General features: G+C 41.2%; 3 protein-coding genes across 4 annotated transcripts in view; 1 reads left to right on the top strand and 2 right to left on the bottom strand.

Moving 5' to 3' along the window:
• Nucleotides 1-698: 698 nt before the first annotated feature.
• Nucleotides 699-4059, top strand: cldn10c (claudin 10c). The gene is made up of 5 exons (XM_059547049.1): nucleotides 699-1215; nucleotides 2024-2185; nucleotides 2255-2336; nucleotides 3231-3338; nucleotides 3732-4059. The coding sequence occupies exons 1-5, from the start codon at nucleotides 984-986 to the stop codon at nucleotides 3889-3891; spliced, it is 744 nt and encodes a 247-aa protein (XP_059403032.1). The 5' UTR covers nucleotides 699-983; the 3' UTR covers nucleotides 3892-4059.
• A 1355-nt stretch (nucleotides 4060-5414) lies between these two features.
• On the bottom strand, nucleotides 5415-12554 carry plbd2 (phospholipase B domain containing 2). Its single transcript, XM_059547053.1, has 11 exons — nucleotides 12262-12554; nucleotides 9462-9555; nucleotides 9199-9357; nucleotides 8602-8702; nucleotides 8326-8540; nucleotides 8161-8255; nucleotides 7902-8062; nucleotides 7714-7809; nucleotides 6221-6292; nucleotides 5832-5984; nucleotides 5415-5748 (listed from the first exon to the last, which is right to left on the bottom strand). Exons 1-11 carry the CDS (start codon nucleotides 12453-12455, stop codon nucleotides 5415-5417), a joined length of 1674 nt encoding a protein of 557 aa, XP_059403036.1. The 5' UTR covers nucleotides 12456-12554.
• A 3673-nt stretch (nucleotides 12555-16227) lies between these two features.
• aaas (achalasia, adrenocortical insufficiency, alacrimia) overlaps nucleotides 16228-19468 on the bottom strand; it is a 29087-nt gene continuing 25846 nt past the window's right edge. For both annotated transcript variants that reach the window (XM_059547040.1, XM_059547041.1), the window contains 8 exons: nucleotides 19372-19468; nucleotides 19152-19212; nucleotides 18603-18693; nucleotides 17660-17732; nucleotides 17430-17497; nucleotides 16813-16894; nucleotides 16649-16733; nucleotides 16228-16518 (listed from right to left, as the gene is read on the bottom strand). The exon at nucleotides 19372-19468 is cut by the window's right edge and continues 28 nt beyond it. In XM_059547040.1, the coding sequence (XP_059403023.1) occupies nucleotides 16375-16518; nucleotides 16649-16733; nucleotides 16813-16894; nucleotides 17430-17497; nucleotides 17660-17732; nucleotides 18603-18693; nucleotides 19152-19212; nucleotides 19372-19468 (701 nt within the window). In that variant the 3' untranslated portion in view covers nucleotides 16228-16374. The remainder of the gene's footprint in view (nucleotides 16519-16648; nucleotides 16734-16812; nucleotides 16895-17429; nucleotides 17498-17659; nucleotides 17733-18602; nucleotides 18694-19151; nucleotides 19213-19371) is intronic.

Raw genomic sequence — 19468 nt, 5'->3', positions numbered from 1 at the left:
AACTTGTGTATTAAATAAATTCAATGCACACAGACTGAAGTAGTTTAAGTCTTTGGTTCTTTTAATTGTGATGATTTTGGCTCACATTTAACAAAAACCTACCAATTCACTATCTCAACAAATTAGAATACTTCATAAAACCAATAATAATAATAATAATAATAATAAAAAACATTTTTAGAGAACTGTCCTTCTGCAAAGTATGTTCATTTACTGTACATGTACTCAGTACTTGGTAGGGGCTCCTGTTGCTTGAATTACTGCCTCAATTCAGCGGTGGCTCTTGATGTCTTGACCCCAGACTCAGTCCATTTCTTGCGAAGTTCACTCAAATTCATGAATCGATTTTGCTTGACAATCCTCATAAGGCTGCGGTTCTCTCGGTTGGTTGTGCATCTTTTCCTTCCACTCAACTTTCTGTTAACATGCTTGGATACAGCACTCTGTGAACAGCCAGCTTCTCTGGTAATGAATGTTTGTGGCTTACCCTCCTTGTGAAGAGTGTCAATGATTGTTTTTTGGACAACTGTCAGATCAGCAGTCTTCCCCATGATTGTGTAGCCTAGTGAACCAAACTGAGAGACCAATTTGAAAGCATGAGTTTCACAATTTGAGTTGAATTACTGAAATAAATTTACTGAGAGTATTACTCTAAAGCTGCTTTGAAACCATGTTTTGAAAAGCACTGTACAAATAAACAAGGCTACTTTTCCTGCTCATGAAAAACACTTTTTTTCTTCTGTTTCCAGTTTGGTGAATGAGGTGACATTTGTAAATGTAAAAGCATGTAATAGGGGTTGTTCTGATCTGTATGTATATAATAAACACAGTGTGTCAGAGTGGCACTGATGGCACCACAAACAGTGTCCTCCTCCCCTTGAGCCAGTGAACACACTAGATCTGTCCAGCACACCTCGAGGAAGGTCTTCCTTCTGACTTCTGCCTTCACAGATCTTCTCTGACTGCATCAGGCTCTTCCCAGCATGCATTACAGAACGGTCATGATGTACACTGAAATAGGGTGCTTCGTAGCATGCGTCTGCGGCTGGATCTTGGTTTGTTCCACGATGCCGACAGATTACTGGACTTATTCTGAAGTGGAGAGTTTAGTTCTGACGTCTGGCCACTATTTCTCCAACCTCTGGAAAGACTGTCTGTCTGACTCCACGGGCGTTTCTGACTGCAAAGAGTTCCCCACCCTGCTGGCTCTGCAGAGTGAGTATTACTAGAAAGATTCCTTATTACAGTCATTTTTGAAAAGAAACAAACCTTAAAGCTTTGCTACAAAGTACAAAAGCTCCTGGACTTTTCCTGAGGAGAGGACATGAAACATATGTTGACATTTTGTAAGTAATTATAAAACAAAAATATCAAACCATTGTTTTATATCTATCTAATACATGTATAAATGAGTGATATTCAGTATTACATTCTGGAAACATAAGAAACCACACTTACTATGATACGTTTAGTCCTATACAGTACCTCAGGACAGGACCTGATTGAAAACACACCTGATTCAGATTCTTGTGAACTTGTTTTAGTTAGAAACGGACTGATGTTTGCTTCTCCTCATGCGTTCGTCTGCGCAGGCATTATAAACACAACGCCTCGTTCCTGCTGAGAAACACTGGAGTAATTAGTGACGCATTCTACCATCATGATCACAGAAAAACCAACTATTGCTCAATGTTAATGTGTGATTAGTAATTCATTAGATTCTATAGTTATTTAACAGCTTTTAACGAGACAAATTATTTACTATATCTACTGATTAGCTACCGAGGAAGTATCTTAAATCTATATTTGCTATTACTTACTGTAAAAGTAGCTGTGTTACTGTAGTACTGTAATCACTGGTCCTGCATTACATCATGCATAGTTACCTATAAATGATGCACCATTATTATGAAGTGTAAACGATAACTGCATGACTTCATGTGAAGCTGCTTTGAAAACATTTTGTATTGTAAAATGCTCTTTACAAATAAGTGTGTCTGTTGCCGTGTCCATCATTCACCAGCATACATTCATCTGTGCCGATCTCTCGTCATCATCTCCATAATTCTGGGATTGTTCGGGGCCATTCTTGCTTTGGTGGGGATGAAGTGCACAAAACTCGGAGGCTCTGAAATCATGAATGCGAAGGTCACCTTTGCTGCAGGGATGAATTACCTTCTATCAGGTAAACACTTGCACTTGTCCAGTGTGTTCCAGTACGTGCATGTGAGCTTGATTTGTGTCTCTGTTTTAGGTCTCTGCGGTATGTTTGCCTACAGCTGGTACGCCCACAAGGTTATTTCTGAGTTCATGGATCCAAATTACCGAGCAAAAAAGTGAGTATCCTTACGAATAAGAAGTTTAAGTGTGCTATTAGTAAAAATAGGAAAGAATGCTTTTAGTTTTTTTACGTAGTCCTCATAAATATACTTAAAATGAACTTTAAGTACACTTAGAAAAATGACAAATATATTTGAGCTATACTTGTGCTCCTAGAATCCGTGTTTTCATTATTATACAGTAGAGGGCGCTAGTACACATCATCTGCAATGAATTTCCAAAAAAGAAAAACAAGTGAAGAAGAAAAAAGAAACACATTAAAGTGTTTAAAAAAAGAACGCATGAAGCTAGAATAATTTTTTTTTGTTTACAAGCAGATACTCTGTTCTTTCTTTGTATGTTCAGATATTCATATAATAAAATATATACACATTAAAACCTAAATAGGTACATAGTAAAATACTTAAAGTATGATGTAAAGTTCACTTAAAGAAAACTAATGAGTATACTTGCAGTATAAAACTAATAACTAGTAGTTTACTGAGACTACACTTAAAAGTGTACAAAGTATTTAATTAGTAAATTATCAGTAAACATATAAGCTCACTTTTAGTATAATTGCAGTACAAACTACAAACACAGAGGCAAATTAGTCGTGTACTCAAAAGTTTGCTACTTTTATACTTAAAAGTATACTTTTACATACTAAAAAGTGGGCCAATTTAGTCCCAAGGAGTACTGAAACAGTACACTTAGCAAGTATACTACACACTGATATTTGTATACTTGCTACACAAAGTATACTTAAAAATATACTTGAACTTTACTTAAGTATACTTAGTAAAACAATCTTGAAGTATACTACTTCTTCATAAGGGCTATGTGAAACCCGATGAAATGAGTAGGAGTTATCTGCTGGAGGTCTGAGATTGGCTCTGTGTGGTGAGCAGGTTTGAGCTGGGCTCGGCTCTGTTTGTGGGATGGGGCGGCTCGGCTCTCCTCGTGGTGGGAGGATTCGTCTTCAGCATCACTGCAGGGAAGGAAGCCTGCCGATCCAGGTATCACTGCACATCATCCGTCGACTACACCACAAACAAATCCCATTTCAGCCGCAAACTCTGTAGTGTTAAGAGATAAGAATGAACAAGCATCTTCTTCAGATTCACCCTGTTGACAAAGAGGCGTTGCATTCATGTGAAGGACGCCCAACTGGTATGTAATAAAAAGTGTGCTTAAAGGGATCAAATTTGGCATCTTGTGTTCCACTGGGAAAGCTTGTTATATAATTAGTACTTAATGTGTCATGCAAAGGGCAAATTGAGCACAAATGCACATTTTCACACTGAATGTAGGAACAGGAATTGTTCGTATCTGCTTGCCCTTGTGTTGGTGAATTTTGGACAGATGTCCTGCCACTGAATGTCATCACGATTAGATGTTTCTGATTTCAGCTCCAAGACCCAAGAGAAGTCCAATCACACTCCTTCCTCCAATCTCTCTGAAGCGAACCAGAAGACACACAGTCCTCCGCTGTCGCCCATCCCTGACCGAGCGAACCAGAGGACCAGCAAACCTCCCAAAGCATCTCACGCCGTGGACGCTTACGTCTGATGGCTCCCTTCATACAATCTATAATCTTTAGGAGAATGTCCTTAGTAATAGTTTGAGGCAAGTGTTTAGAAACACCATGACCACAGAGATTGAAACCCTGGTGTCCAGTCAAGAGCTGGAAGAATGGTTTGATAGAACTGAACTGGATCTGCTGGTCTGTGCTAATAAAGACTAGTCCATCCTCATGACTGTATCAGTGGTGACGCTCAGCGCTCCTACACGTCCAATACAAAATTACTGACTTCTCTGGATTATTCAGAGCATATTTCATAGTAAACAATACTTGATCAAGTGTGTAGCTAACGATCACTTGTTCAAATTTACAATAATAAATTCATCATTTGACACCCACAATACTACAGTGTTGTCACAGTGCCGAAATGTCAATAGTCTACCAATACCAGTCAAATTTCATAGTTCTCTGTAGCATAGTAAAAACGATTTGATATATATATATATATATATATATACCGTAGTTTATTAATAATGCTAATAATAATACTTTTGTTGCCTTCAAAATATTTTCCAATCAAGTAAACTTTGCTTTAAAAATGTCTAGTAAAAAGTAATAAAAGTAATAAAATGAAGAATAAATGAAGTCATTATACAGAATGAGTGGCAGGTTTATCTATTCTTCACTTACACTCCAAGATCAACTGTGACGTATATTTGTTTGTCCCATCCGTTGCTATGGTTATTACTGACGTCACATGCAGCCTCTCAGAATTCGCGCTCTTGGGTAAACCTCCGTTATAATCAATAAAGATGTCCACACTGCTCGAGTGCGATTATTATTCATTTTGTTTATTATAATGACAGGGTTTGCAACCGTACTTAACTACTGTGGTCACATGCTCATCAGTCATGTCTGCGATTGGCTACGACGCTCAAACAAATGTTTGATGCTCCTCACACAGCTGAAGAATGACTGCTAATATTTAACATTTTATGCGTCCACAAATTGAAAACGCAATTGCAAATACAATTTGCAATGCCTTTTGAATAATGTCCGCAATATCATTCCATAAATATTAGTGCTTTAGGAATTTGCAAAGCCTTGGGAACAATACACTTGTACTTTACAAAGCTACAAATGAACAAGCCTGCAGGAATTTCAGTTTGAATGTTTGTTTAATTGATAATCAGACCACTTTAAGTGTCCTTAATTACCATTCACTTACATTTGCCTTAACTTAACCCACATCCCCATCAACAGCAGCAAAAGTGTTCAACAGGAGGTATATCTTATCTAATGATTAATTCTTATTGATTAATTAACAAGCACAGGACAATGGTGACACCTGATTATAAACAGATTTGTGTTCAGATGAAAATATAGAATTATGTTTGTATGCTTATGATACAGTTTATAAAAAAACCTCAATTTTATGTTTTAGAAAACAGAATAATGGCCCTAGTCTGAACACACAATTATTAAAGAATTTCCATAACTGGAGCAGCAGCAGCAGAATCAGGACGTGTTTGATTCACACAGCGCTTCTGCTCTTCTGAACACGGGATGATCAGGAGGACCATCTGACGTGGACGGGCTGGAAGGCCCAGCGGTCCGGGTGGCCCATGTGCAGGAGGGTGCTGTAGGGCGAGCTGCTCCACTGGAAGACAGGCACCTGATCCCAGGTGGGACCGCTGACGGCCAGCAGCTCCAGCCGGCTGAACAGGCCAGCGCTGGTCACCTTCATGTCCGTGCCGCCGTGAGGACGCTGCCTCAGAGCCCCGAACGGATACGAGCCGTTCCCAGGATTCAGGTCTGAGCGGGCTGAGATGGAGTTCTCCCCATTCGGAGCGGGCTCACAGCTGTCACAGCGCGACAGAGGGTCCTCCTGGAAGTTATTATACCTGCACAGGACACACACAGACTCCATCAGCAGGACATCTGCAGCACAGGGAGCTGCTCTCTTCACAGCAGGTAAGAGTGATACCTCATCAGTCGCACCATGGACTCGATGTCAGTAACGAGAGACTGGTTCCTGCGGAAGATCTGCGCTCTGGGATTGTCGCTGAAGGAGAACCAGGATCCGTATTTCTGCACCAGCTCCGGTCCTCCACTGGCGTTGAACACCTCCTCGAAGTACCTGAGACAGAAGAACACAACCTGAGTGAGATCTTCAGCTTCAGCTCACTGAACTATTAGAGCCCTGCATTTCAGCCCAGGCCAGACGGGCCACAAATGTTTTTAACGCCCCCATCGTCTGCGAGCTCGTTCGACAGCAGAAATCACACCGTCCACTACATCACTGCCACTCTATAAACAGATGCTGTGATCAGCTCGACAGCTAGTGTTCAGCATGGTCTGATGCTCTAGACTCACGGGATATTATAGCTGGCCCAGTATCCCGTCTGGAACAGCTCCTCTGTTCTGTCTGCGGTTACGATCGTCCCACTGCAGGAGACACACACACAAGACAAGCTTTAGCAGACATCCCAAGTCTCCCAGAAGTCCCGGGAGTCTCCCGCATATTGAAAGCGTCTCCCTGAGACCCGCCAATTAGTTAAAATCTCCCGGAATCTAGACCGAGCGAGCAAAAGCGCGCATGCGAAACAGATACTGTGTTTCAAACCGTGTAGCGCACGCACGACAGAGAGAGAGAGGGAGCGAGAGACCTTGCGTGTGTGTGCTAATGTGCGTGTGTGCGAAGCGCATGTAAGACGGAGAGCATCCTGATTGGCCTGTTTCTGCAAATCAACCAATCAATTGTCAGTGTGGGCGGGCTTTTATCTCTTCCCCCGAACAAAATGTATCAGTTATGTCTATCTAGAAACAGGAGCACCATTGCAGAGGGAGAGTGCCACAAAACAAAAAAAGTGTAAGACACATTTTACGGCAGACTACACGAAAGTGTACTCCTGTCTTATAGGTGTCAAACATAATGACAGTCTTGCTCAAGCATTGCCCATGGAGGGATATATGATTGCAAAAGGCATGTTGAGATGAGTTGACAAGTTTAATTTCATCTGCATATTATTCAGGCTAGTTGCCAAGGCTACATGAAAACAACAAACTCCTAAGACCTGTTTAAAGTTGCAATGGAAAATAAATAAAAGCAGTTTACATAAATTGTATAAGCAGATTATATAAATAGTAAAAGTAATCTACATATTTAAACATAATTAACGAATAATTACATAGGCCTATAGCTTATAGAAATAATATTTTATGCTTTTATATCTGTTAGGGACCACAACATGTTAGGGAGGCTAAGCGCAGGGAAGGCTGCTCTAATATATCTCTGTTCTCCCATTCAGATAGGCAAAGTCTCACTGAGAAGGTGACTACAGCTGAGATCTATTTCCTTCCTTTTTTTGGGGGGGTACCTCCCTGAAATGACTTTTTGCAGGTTGGGATGTCTGCTTGAGCTAATACTCTACTGCAACACACCACAGATCCATCACACTGCTTGCTTTCTAGGACAAATAACTAAACATTCTTCAATCAAGATACTTTTTACTTGAGAAGAGAATTACATACGATATTAAGACTTCTTTTGTAAAAAAAAATTAAATACAAAGTTTAGTTTTTGCTTGGAACAAAATAAAATAATATCAGCTGATGGGGTAAGAAAAACCATCTTAATACAGAGGCAAATCAAGATTTTTTTTTCTCATAAAAAACAACAAACAAACACTTAATTTTGTTTTCTTCAGAAGACTAGTCTTAACATCTTCTGTCATTCATCCTAGGAAGTAACGATAATACAGACTTCTGAACACCTGGCATTGGGACAAGCATCTCCAGATGTTCAGTCTTAATCATATAATGCATAAACGTGAATTTAACACACATTGTCTCAATCAGACACTTACGGTATTTGCTCCAGAACGGTGAAAAGGCCTGGCTGTGTGTATCCCTGGCCCGGGACGAAGGCCTTGTAGTCGACCACCATCCACTGATTGTTGTACCTAGCCAAGCAAGCGACGGAGAGCATCTGCTTCATTCCCAGTGTTTGTGTGTGAGAAGCTTGTGTGTAAGAGAGAGATCAGAAGTCATTTACGTTCCGCTGTTGTACTTGCTGAAGATGTCAGTCCACGCTCGACCGCTCTGAGCGAGGCGATTGGCCACGATGTTCCTCAGCCACTCCATGACCGCTCCACGGGGCTGAACCAATCCCCACAGCGCTGCGTTACTGTTGCCTATGGTGGTCTCCAAAGTCACCTGAAGATAGATCCAGGAAACACACACACATGAGCCAGAAACACCAGGAGAGATCCAGCCAGCAACACTTTCAGCTAGAGAGAGAATCGCTCCATTACCAGACCACTGCTGAGCAAATAAAAGTCATCTCCTGAGAAAATACTGCCAGGATAGGAGGAAAACACCTGGATTCTGCCAGGAATAATCTCCTTTTCTGCAGGAACAGTGATGACATGTTAGACAGTACAATCCTCCTCCGACGGCGCAGTGAGGTGAGGTGATACCTGCGGGAGCCGTGCGGTAGGTGAAGCTGTATCTCTTCAGTATCCTCAGCATGGACTGGTAGTTGTTCCAGGTGTCGTGGGACACCAGCAGGTCCTTGAGGCCCGGGAGGAACTTGATCAGAGCCGAGCAGGAGCCAGAGCCCACGGAGCGAGACTGGCTGGATTTGTTCAGCGCCGCCTCCAGGTCCTCCAGGTCTCCACCCATCTGGAACAGACTGCAGACCATATAACAACACTGCGCACGGACCGAGAAAAGAAAAACCTGTCTGCACTCACAGGAAGCCGAAGGGGTTGATGGAAAAGCTTCCAGAAGGAAACTCAATCTGTCCGTTGTAGCCGTCCTCCAGACCTCGCAGCTGCAGCAAAGACAAGCGCACCTGCAGAGAACATCACACAGAGCTGTGGGAACACTCGGGAACACCTGACAATATTCAGACTGTTTCAAATATAAATCCACATCCACTAAGCATTGTAGGTGTGCGTTGAGGAGGCAGCCTCATCAGTGCCGCACCAGATGTCCAGATGAAGCCACTACGTGCATTTTGACAGCTCTAGTGACCACGCAACAGAAAGAGTGAAAGACATCTTGCAACTTCTGCATTAACACGTGCTCACATGGTGAAACAGAGAAGTCACTCTCAAAACCCAGCAGCTTTCTGTTGGTCAGTGCGGCGAGGTCATGTGACCGACTTGTAAATGAGTGAAACTGGTGTGAGGAAGTGTTTCACCCTCACAAGAAACGCCTACTGAGTGGACTTTACTCACAACACATCAGCTCAAACAACATGTAAAGTGCATGTCACATAGGATGACCCTTTAGAAACCCTGCCAGACAGAGGTGGTTCAGTCTGAATGTGTGTTTCTCTCCTGTACCTGATGCCAGTACGGGACGTCTGCGTGTGTGTCCATCTGCTGCGTGAGCCACTGCAGGTTGGTGGTGATGTAGTCTTTGAGCCGCTGGCAGTAGCTGACATCGTGAGAGAACGGGCCGCAGTAACCCATCAGTGTGTTCATCCAGTGCTTGTAGATGAGCTGCGGTTCAGAGAGCACCACATCACACACACGCAGCTGCCGGTGCACTTAACAGAACTGAAGTACAGAACAGATGAGTGTACAGACTGTGTCTGCAGTGATACCTGTGAGGAGACGGCAGCCTCCACCACTCCAGCAGCGTAGGCCTGCAGCGTGTCATTATAACCCCCGCTGGTGCTGACCTCCAGGTACGCCCACCTGAAACACACACACACACACACACACATCAGGTTGTGATGCAGTCTGATGATGCATTTCTGAAGCTCTTTCTGATCCTACGTCTTGCCATTACATCACATGAAGTCCATAGTGAGTGAATGTTGACATGTCTTCAGTTCTTGTTTGCAGGTGCTGCTTTCTATGAGGACTGGGTCTAAGTGAGTTTTAACACTGGTTGTAGGCCACTGACTAACCCTTGTGTTTCTTGACTGGCAAAGGTACATTTCTGAGTGACCCGAACCTAAAATCAAAACTAGAGGTCAACCGATATATCGGTTTTGCCGATTAATCAGCACAATCAGTTAACGGCAAATATCCATGCGATAGTTTCCCGGGTTGAGTCCGTTGTTAGAGCAGCTGAGAAGGCTCTGTTTTCATTATATAGTGCGAGAGCAGCCTCTAGTGGCTGAAATCACTGACTGCACGTGCTGTGTGTTTAGACACGTGATGCTGCGCTGAACAGAGAGACACTTCAGACAGAAAACCCTGCCGCGCCTCAGAGCGCCATTCACATAGTTTTCCATTGAATTACATTATATTCGCCCCGAATCACTGTTAATGTACATTATGAATTGTATAATGAGCATTTTCATCAAAACGCTTGTCTTTCTGGCTCTAATAAAGTCTGTATGCTTCATTTACAGAGCTATAATAGATCGCGCTTTCCGTTTGCTTCACACTTGCCTCGTAGATAACTTGTGTCCGTTTGGTGAATAAATAAACTGAATTAGAGCACTGCTGTAGTTGAACGCGACGCGTCCGGAGTGTGTGTGATACCGGTGAGTTCTCCGAGACTCAGCGCTGCTCTTTTATTATGATTCGATAATCATTAAGTGTTCAAGAATAGAAGCAGTTAAAGTGTGAGAGTATACATTGTGCTGGTATAATTTTAATTTGTATTTAAGTATTTAATGTATTTAAAGATGTGCATCTTTAAGCATGACTGTTGAAATGAAATTGTAACACTTTCAAATAAGAGTCCATTTGTAACATTAAGATTAATGAAAGCTGTGTAATTATTGTTTCTTGTTAGAGTGTGGTAATTTCAACATTTACTCTTACTATTGTTATTATTATTACTACTATTATTATTATTATCACTACTGAGTAAACCAGTTTGACACCATGGTATAATGAGCATACTCGCACCCTAAAGAGAGCAGCCCGAAAAATGGAGCGCAGCTGGAGGAAAACAAAACTAGAGGTATTTCGTATTGCTTGGCGGGAAAGTAACCTATCCTACAGAAAAGCATTAAAAACTGCTAGATCCGATTACTTTTCTTCTCTTTTAGAAGAAAACAAACATAACCCCAGGTATTTATTCACTACAGTGGCTAAATTAACGAAAAATAAAGCCTCAACAAGTGTTGACATTTCCCAACACCACAGCAGTAATGAGTTTATGAACTACTTTACTTCTAAAATCGATACTATTAGAGATAAAAATTTCTATATAAATAAAGGTGACTTGCCCTGACTACTACTACTAGTATGGGTCAGTATTTTTTAAATAAAGCACTATTTTTGTTATTGTTTAGTATCCTTTTTGAAAACTATTGTTTAATTAATCGGTATCGGCCAGTGTGGTCCAACCTAGCTATCGGTATCGACAGAATCCACTATTGGTCAACCTCTACTCAAGACCCTTTCTCTGAGGTTAAAGGGGACATCAGATGGCCATTTTCCACAAGTTGGTATGATTATTTAGGGTCTTCATGCAACATACTTTGGTTAAATTCCTCAATGGTCGTGTAAAACAACAACCAACACCAAAAGAGCTCTTGCATGTCCCTTTAAATGCTAATGAGCTGCTGCTCTCCCCGCCCCTCTCTACCACGAAGAATGTTGACAAGACATCTGATTTACTGCCTTGGACTGTGTGTATGGCTTGGAAGTGCTCGAATTCAAAAAGATACGAAAAATCCCCAGGATCCGGTCACGAGTCCCACTGACCTTCTGTACAGTTTAACCAATGCACCGTCAACATAAGACAGAGGACACAGATCCACAGCAAACCTAAAATATGATAAAGTATGAACACACCACATATTCTCAGTGAATGATGCCCTCACTGAATTCAATGATGAACTGCCTTTAACTATCATTCTGCATTATTGACACTGTTTTCCTAATGAATGTTGTTCAGTTGCTTTTGTTTAAAGCACTATATAAATAAAGGTGACTTGACTTCTATTTTTCACAGTTCCTCTCCAGATTTACCATATAAATGTGTGAGAGATCTGAAACACTAGAGGACTAAAACATATCCTCTGTTTTCTCCTAAAGATTCAAGAACCTAGAGAAGGACATGAATGAGTTTAATTCAGTTCTGCTGGAGAAACTCACACCAGGAGGTTTATGAAGTCTGTCATGTTCCGAACACAAGATGTGTCTCGCTTTATACAGTGCATCTTTTTTGTTTGTTTTCTTTTTACCCTTACATTCAGAAACGTAGACGGTTTATTAAAATAAAACAACATATTAGTGAACAATAAACTGTTGAATGTTAAGCACTTTGGCGATTTCTGTAGTTTCCATTTCCAATATCAACACAACTCTACACTGCGGTCAAATAGAGTCACTCAGAGTAAAGCAGCTCTCAAACGATCAGACCGACCTGATCACACACACACACACACACACACACACACACACACACACACACACACACACACACACACTCACCCCGTGTTATCGATGTCGTCGGTGAAGTTGGCGACGGCGACGGAGTTCGGCTGGAGTCCTTCTCTCAGGAACAGACGCGATGTTTTCTCATCATAGAGCGCAGAGTAGATCTGAGCCCAGGACAGGTTTACAGCACACAGGAAGAAGAACAAGCGATAACACGCCATTGAACCTCTACAAACAGATTTCTTCATCGTCTTAATGAGGTTTACCAGCGGTTGACTGACATCTGCTGCATCACAGACACCAACTGAACAACAATGAAAAGAATCTGCTGCTGCTACTTGTTTTTCTTCTTCTTCTGTGGTTTTTATTTGGCCGGTTTGCAAACGAAGTGCATTAGCGCCATCTGCAGGACTATCATCCCTCCTGGGGTGGCGCCACTCTTCTCTCTAGTCAAGTCAAGTCACCTTTATTTATATAGCGCTTTAAACAAAATACATTGCGTCAAAGCAACTGAACAACATTCATTAGGAAAACAGTGTCAATAATGAAAAATGATAGTTAAGGCAGTTCATCATTGGATTCAGTGATATCATCTCTGTTCAGTTAAATAGTGTCTGTGCATTTATTTGCAATCAAGTCAATGATATCGCTGTAGATGAAGTGACCCCAACTAAGCAAGCCAGAGGCGACAGCGGCAAGGAACCGAAACTCCATCGGTGACAGAATGGAGAAAAAAACCTTGGGAGAAACCAGGCTCAGTTGGGGGGCCAGTTCTCCTCTGACCAGACGAAACCAGTAGTTCAATTCCAGGCTGCAGCAAAGTCAGATTGTGCAGAAGAATCATCTGTTTCCTGTGGTCTTGTCCTGGTGCTCCTCTGAGACAAGGTCTTTACAGGGGATCTGTATCTGGGGCTCTAGTTGTCCTGGTCTCCGCTGTCTTTCAGGGATGTAGAGGTCCTTTCTAGGTGCTGATCCACCATCTGGTCTGGATACGTACTGGATCCGGGTGACTGCAGTGACCCTCTGATCTGGACACAGACTGGATCTGGTGGCCACGGTGACCTCGGAACAAGAGAGAAACAGACAAATATTAGCGTAGATGCCATTCTTCTAATGATGTAGCAAGTACATTGGTTGTTATGGGAAGTGTTTCCGGTTCCGGTTTACCTAATTAATGCAGCCTAAAAATCCTTTAACGGATTTGGATAATAAAAGCATATTAGTATGTTATGTGTATGCCAGGTTAAAGAGATGGGTCTTTAATCTAGATTTAAACTGCAAGAGTGTGTCTGCCTCCCGAACAATGTTAGGTAGGTTATTCCAGAGTTTAGGCGCCAAATAGGAAAAGGATCTGCCGCCTGCAGTTGATTTTGATATTCTAGGTATTATCAAATTGCCTGAGTTTTGAGAACGTAGCGGACGTAGAGGATTATAATGTAAAAGGAGCTCATTCAAATACTGAGGTGCTAAACCATTCAGGGCTTTATAAGTAATAAGCAATATTTTAAAATCTATACGATGCTTGATAGGGAGCCAGTGCAGTGTTGACAGGACCGGGCTAATATGGTCATACTTCCTGGTTCTAGTAAGAACTCTTGCTGCTGCATTTTGGACTAGCTGTAGTTTGTGAGAGCATAGGCCGTAATTTAGATATATTTTTTAGATGGAAAAATGCAGTTTTACAAATGCTAGAAACGTGGCTTTCTAAGGAAAGATTGCGATCAAATAGCACACCTAGGTTCCTAACTGATGACGAAGAATTGACAGAGCAACCATCAAGTCTTAGACAGTGTTCTAGGTTATTACAAGCGGAGTTTTTAGGTCCTATAATTAACACCTCTGTTTTTTCAGAATTTAGCAGTAAGAAATTACTCGTCATCCAGTTTTTTATATCAACTATGCAATCCATTAGTTTTTCAAATTGGTGTGTTTCACCGGGCTGCGAAGAAATATAGAGCTGAGTATCATCAGCAAAACAGTGAAAGCTAACACCATGTTTCCTGATGATATCTCCCAAGGGTAACATATAAAGCGTGAAGAGTAGCGGCCCTAGTACTGAGCCGTGAGGTACTCCATACTGCACTTGTGATCGATAGGATACATCTTCATTCACTGCTACGAACTGATGGCGGTCATATAAGTACGATTTAAACCATGCTAATGCACTTCCATTAATGCCAACAAAGTATTCAAGTCTATGCAAAAGAATGTTGTGGTCAATTGTGTCAAACGCAGCACTAAGATCCAATAAAACTAATAGAGAGATACACCCACGATCAGATGATAAGAGCAGATCATTTGTAACTCTAAGAAGAGCAGTCTCAGTACTATGATACGGTCTAAATCCTGACTGGAAATCCTCACATATACCATTTTTCTCTAAGAAGGAATGTAATTGTGTGGATACCACCTTTTCTAGCATCTTGGACAGAAAAGGGAGATTCGAGATTGGTCTATAATTAACTAGTTCTTTGGGGTCAAGTTGTGGTTTTTTGATGAGAGGCTTAATAACAGCCAGTTTGAAGGTTTTGGGGACATATCCTAATGACAATGAGGAATTAATAATAGTCAGAAGAGGATCTATGACTTCTGGAAGCACCTCTTTTAGGAGCTTAGATGGTATAGGGTCTAACATACATGTTGTTGGTTTAGATGATTTAACAAGTTTATACAATTCTTCCTCTCCTATAGTAGAGAGTGAGTGGAACTGTTCCTCAGGGGGTCTATAGTGCACTGTCTGATGTGATACTGTATCTGACGGCTGAATGGTTGCAATTTTATCTCTAATAGTATCGATTTTAGAAGTAAAGTAGTTCATAAAGTCATTACTGCTGTGGTGTTGGGAAATGTCAACACTTGTTGAGGCTTTATTTTTCGTTAATTTAGCCACTGTATTGAATAAATACCTGGGGTTATGTTTGTTTTGTATACAGGCCACCAGGGCACCATACAGACTTTATTAAAGAGTTTGGTGATTTTACATCCGAGTTAGTTCTGGCTGCAGATAAAGTTTTAATAGTTGGTGATTTTAATATCCATGTTGATAATGAAAAAGATGCATTGGGATCAGCATTTATAGACATTCTGAACTCTATTGGTGTTAGACAACACGTTTCAGGACCTACTCATTGTCGAAATCATACTCTAGATTTAATACTGTCACATGGAATTGATGTTGATAGTGTTGAAATTATTCAGCCAAGTGATGATATCTCAGATCATTATTTATTTTGTGCAAACTTTATATAGCCAAAACCATAAATTCTACTTCTTGTTACAAGTATGGAAGAACCATCACGTTTGTGTTCGCTGAATGTGTCGCACAATCTCAAATTCTCCTCAATGGCCATGGAAATATTAATATTTATGACAAAAATTTTACTTTGTCATTTAAAAGTTTCCAACAAAGAAATGGATCGACTTCTGTCAGCTTGAACGGTTTTATTTGGATAATCTATCCTAAGACGGCTGTAGCAGTAGCCAGCATCCAGCAGGTTAACATTTTAAACCAAATTCTACAAAACCTAAGATGCAAAAAATCTAATTCATGCAGTACAATAAAATAGTTTCTGTTCCCTACAGCCATACAATGAAGAAATAATGAGTGTATAACTTAAAGGCAAAAACAAAAGAGATAAGCAGTTTAATTTATAGAGAATGATAAGTAACCACGAGAACAGATAGCGTACCCTTTTAATGTGATGGTGCCTTCCCAAAATGCAACAGAGTGAAAAGAAGTGGTATAACTCCTCATTCTCTATACCTCACATTTATACTACATGATTGCTTATGATTATGGTATTTCAGTTACTGTATCTTGCATTTAATTCAGTGTTTAATACACTGCCTGAAGTAGAAACTTTAAAAAACCTAAAGTACTCTTTGTATTCAAAATGTCTCCTCATACCTCTTTATTAATGATTTAATTCCAGCGCTCAAGTAGTTTATGCGCTCCTAAATGTTTCAGATCAGCAGCACACACGTTGCTTTGGGAAAATGCAAGCATCACTCCACTCTATGTGAAATCCAAACAATGCAAAGACTTTATTTATCTTCAAATATACAAGACACACATTATGCTGTAAAAAGGGTTTATGTCAGCAGAATGAGCGCTGACAGGTGAAGCGTCTGTGCTGTCAATGTCAGTGTTTGAGGAAGTGAAGGTGTTCAGGAAGTCTGTTCAGTGTACAGTTTGTTTGAGGAAGGATCCGTGGTGTTGCTGGCGAAGGCTTGCAGTGGCGAGTCTCCTCCTAAAAGCCCAGCGCTGCTGAAGTAAAACGGCACGTGAGAGATGCGTCCGTCAGACCAGCACTGCAGACAGAGAGACTCAACAATCAGCTTCAGACCGTTCACACACCAAACACATCTACACTAACAGGACTCTTTGACTTCGACTGCTGTTGTGTGATTGATCTAGCAGAGCGTCACAGGACAGACTCACCACGGTAAGCAGAGCGCCGTGCTGGAAGTGCGGATGAAACTGCATGAACCTAGGCTCTGCTCCAGCCTCTCCCATCACAAAACCACTACAGAAGAGAAAGATACCATTCAGATCAATGACTCTGGAACAGTAACACTAGTCCGTTCCCACCGGATCATACGCACCACGGCAGCAGCTCGAACACGGGACTGGAGCGCGTTTTGAAGACAGCTATGACTGAAGGGTGATTAACCGCCTGTGAATCACCTGCGTGAACAAGACTTCATAAGAGAGCCTTACAGCACTTAGCATCATTTATCAGCACCTCTTAAGTGGTTACGTTATAATATTATAAACATCTGAAAAATGTTTGAATGTTAACATGCAAGAAAAAAAAAAAGATGATTGATGACATCGCAAGATGAACTCTGGTTGTAAAATGTCAGGTGGCATTTTTCAAATCGTATTGTAAAAAGCAATATATATTCAAACGCATTTAATTTGTAAGGGAAATGTCATAACTGTCAGCTTAAAGCACCCTTTTCCTTAATATTACTAGGTCCAGCAGATGTTGACGTAATATGCGCATCTGCAACATGTCTGTGTTTCTGTATTGATTCTGTTCAAAAATGCTTTGCCAATAAGTTGAGCTTTTCATTTTCTATCTACATATTCTGCTGCCAGATTTTCATTTGACACACTAAAAAAATGAAAACATACTCTGGAGCTGTAAAGAGGTTAAAGATGTCTGCCTGCTTCATCTTCCACAGGCGTCTGTGATTTACTGTGGGCTTTGTTTTACCTTTCAGAAGCACAGCGAGTCTTTCACCTCTCGGATCCCATGAAAGAGAGCACACCTCTCCCCCCACACTGATATTATTGAGAGAGAGAGAGAGAGAGAGAGACTCAGTGATGGCCAGGCTTCCTGTGTGACCACTGTCTAAGTTGTGTCGTGTGCTCCAGCCTTGAAGCACTAGAGTATTCTTCATGTACACAGGCTAATGACAGCGATGTAAGAAATGGGTGTCTTACGTGAGGTCTCCATCAGGTCCAGGGAAGGTGGTCTCCGAGAGGTCAGCCACCACGCTGGCAGCTTTAGGACCCCCTGCAACACCACACAACACTGAACTACACACTGCACCAGCCGGTTTGTGTACGAGGACACAGTGATTTCAACACCTTTACAATTTCAGAGAAAACTTGATGTGTCTTGATCAATTAATCAACAAATTTATTGTATTTACGAGTTGAACACACATGAACACTACCACAAAGTTATTACGAATCAGAAACTCAACTGTATTTAACCCCAGAGGTCAAGAGTTGGGGGCGTTTCAGTGAGAGTCAAATGAAATGGACGCAGCTAAAGACTATAGATATTCAGTGACTACTGATGGTAAATCTGTTGAAAATAAATATTTATGTCATGTATAATAAAAATATACAAGTAAATATTAATTTCATATACAACATTTTTTTTGCATAATTTCCTTAGAATGATTCAGTTTACTACATCTTCATAAACTAAAAAACGGAAACAAAGCAAAAACTGATTTATGAAAGTGCTGTAAACTGCATTGCTTTATTCTAGCATTCTTGTACAACACTACTGTATTTTGTAGATGTATTTTATGGGTAATATTTATAGGTAATCTTTTCATTCATGTCAACATGTTTTCATACTTGCACGCTGTCAACTTGGAAACTCAGGGCTTAAAGAAAAAACTCAGTTAACTGCTAATCATGAATTTGTGGTGGTGTTTGTGCACGTTTGTCTGACTCCTAAATACGATCTATCCATTATGACGCTTTGCCTTGGTTCAAGAACTCCTAATCAACTTTCATTGTGAATCAAATGGTTTACAATGAAATGAGTTATGAGTCAAAGTGAATCGTCATCTAGCCAAAGGTTCACTCCTTCAGAATCACAATAATATCATGGTTTTCAGGAGAGCGTATGTGTTGTTGTTCATACCTGTGAGATCGGAGAAGGTGAGCGCATATATGACCCTCTCTCCCTGCATACTCAACAGCAGACAGCCACCATCAGGACTCCAGCAGGCCGACTGTCATCACACACACAAACACAGGACAAACATGGGCTATGCAGTGCGCTCATTGTGAATCACTTACTTTAGGTATATGAAGGACAGTTTTCAAAAATACTGCTTGTGGATCTGATCATCTTTCATTTACACTTATCCAAATGAGGACTATGACAAGCAATTTATCATGAATAGGCAAATAAAAACAGGAAGTGCTCGTGATGAAGTTTCAAATATTGTTAAGAATAGTACAAGCTACAAATAGTCCTCCCGCTCTAAATCACAGGAAAGGAAGGCCATTTCACACTAATATAACATCATATAAAGACAGTGTTAAATCCACAGTTCTGGCATGAAACTCTAGATGGCACAGTCCAATAGATCGAACACAATCTGACCTAATGACATCACGTCACAGCTGATTGGTTCTCTCCTGACACACTTTATTGTTATTGGGGTGAACAGCAGAGTTTTCTTACCTGACAACTGCCTTTCAGACACGGCCATCTCTCACACGTCCACATGCGTGTCTCCCAAACCCTACAACACACACATCAGAAACAGAGAACGTTACGAAGAATATCTGGATATTAAACTTAAAGCTATACTGGACACAATGAGATATTCAGTCCCACTCTATATATAGTGGAGAGCTGCATGTCTGCAGACTGGTGTTGTGAATGGATCAGGTGACTGTACCTGAAGAGAGCGGATGGAGTAGCTGCCAGCAGTCGACTGCCGTCTGGAGACCATGAGAGATGTGTGACGCCGCCTCCACCCACCCGCTGCAGCGGCA

The sequence above is a fragment of the Carassius carassius genome, unplaced genomic scaffold (assembly GCF_963082965.1).
Source record: "Carassius carassius unplaced genomic scaffold, fCarCar2.1 SCAFFOLD_58, whole genome shotgun sequence".
NCBI lineage: Eukaryota > Metazoa > Chordata > Actinopteri > Cypriniformes > Cyprinidae > Carassius > Carassius carassius.
This window is presented reverse-complemented; position numbering and strand designations above follow the sequence as displayed.

Bases quoted from the DNA above. Each gene is read 5' to 3' on its own strand.
- cldn10c (XM_059547049.1), top strand. From the start codon at position 984: ATGCATTACAGAACGGTCATGATGTACACTGAAATAGGGTGCTTCGTA. The intron at 1,216-2,023 runs GTGAGTATTACT...ATCATTCACCAG, and splicing joins CACCCTGCTGGCTCTGCAGA to CATACATTCATCTGTGCCGA. The intron at 2,186-2,254 runs GTAAACACTTGC...TCTCTGTTTTAG, and splicing joins GATGAATTACCTTCTATCAG to GTCTCTGCGGTATGTTTGCC.
- plbd2 (XM_059547053.1), bottom strand. From the start codon at position 12,455: ATGAAGAAATCTGTTTGTAGAGGTTCAATGGCGTGTTATCGCTTGTTC. The intron at 8,541-8,601 runs GTGAGTGCAGAC...TATGGTCTGCAG, and splicing joins ATCAACCCCTTCGGCTTCCT to TCTGTTCCAGATGGGTGGAG. The intron at 5,749-5,831 runs GTATCACTCTTA...TGTCCTGTGCAG, and splicing joins TCCATGGTGCGACTGATGAG to GTATAATAACTTCCAGGAGG.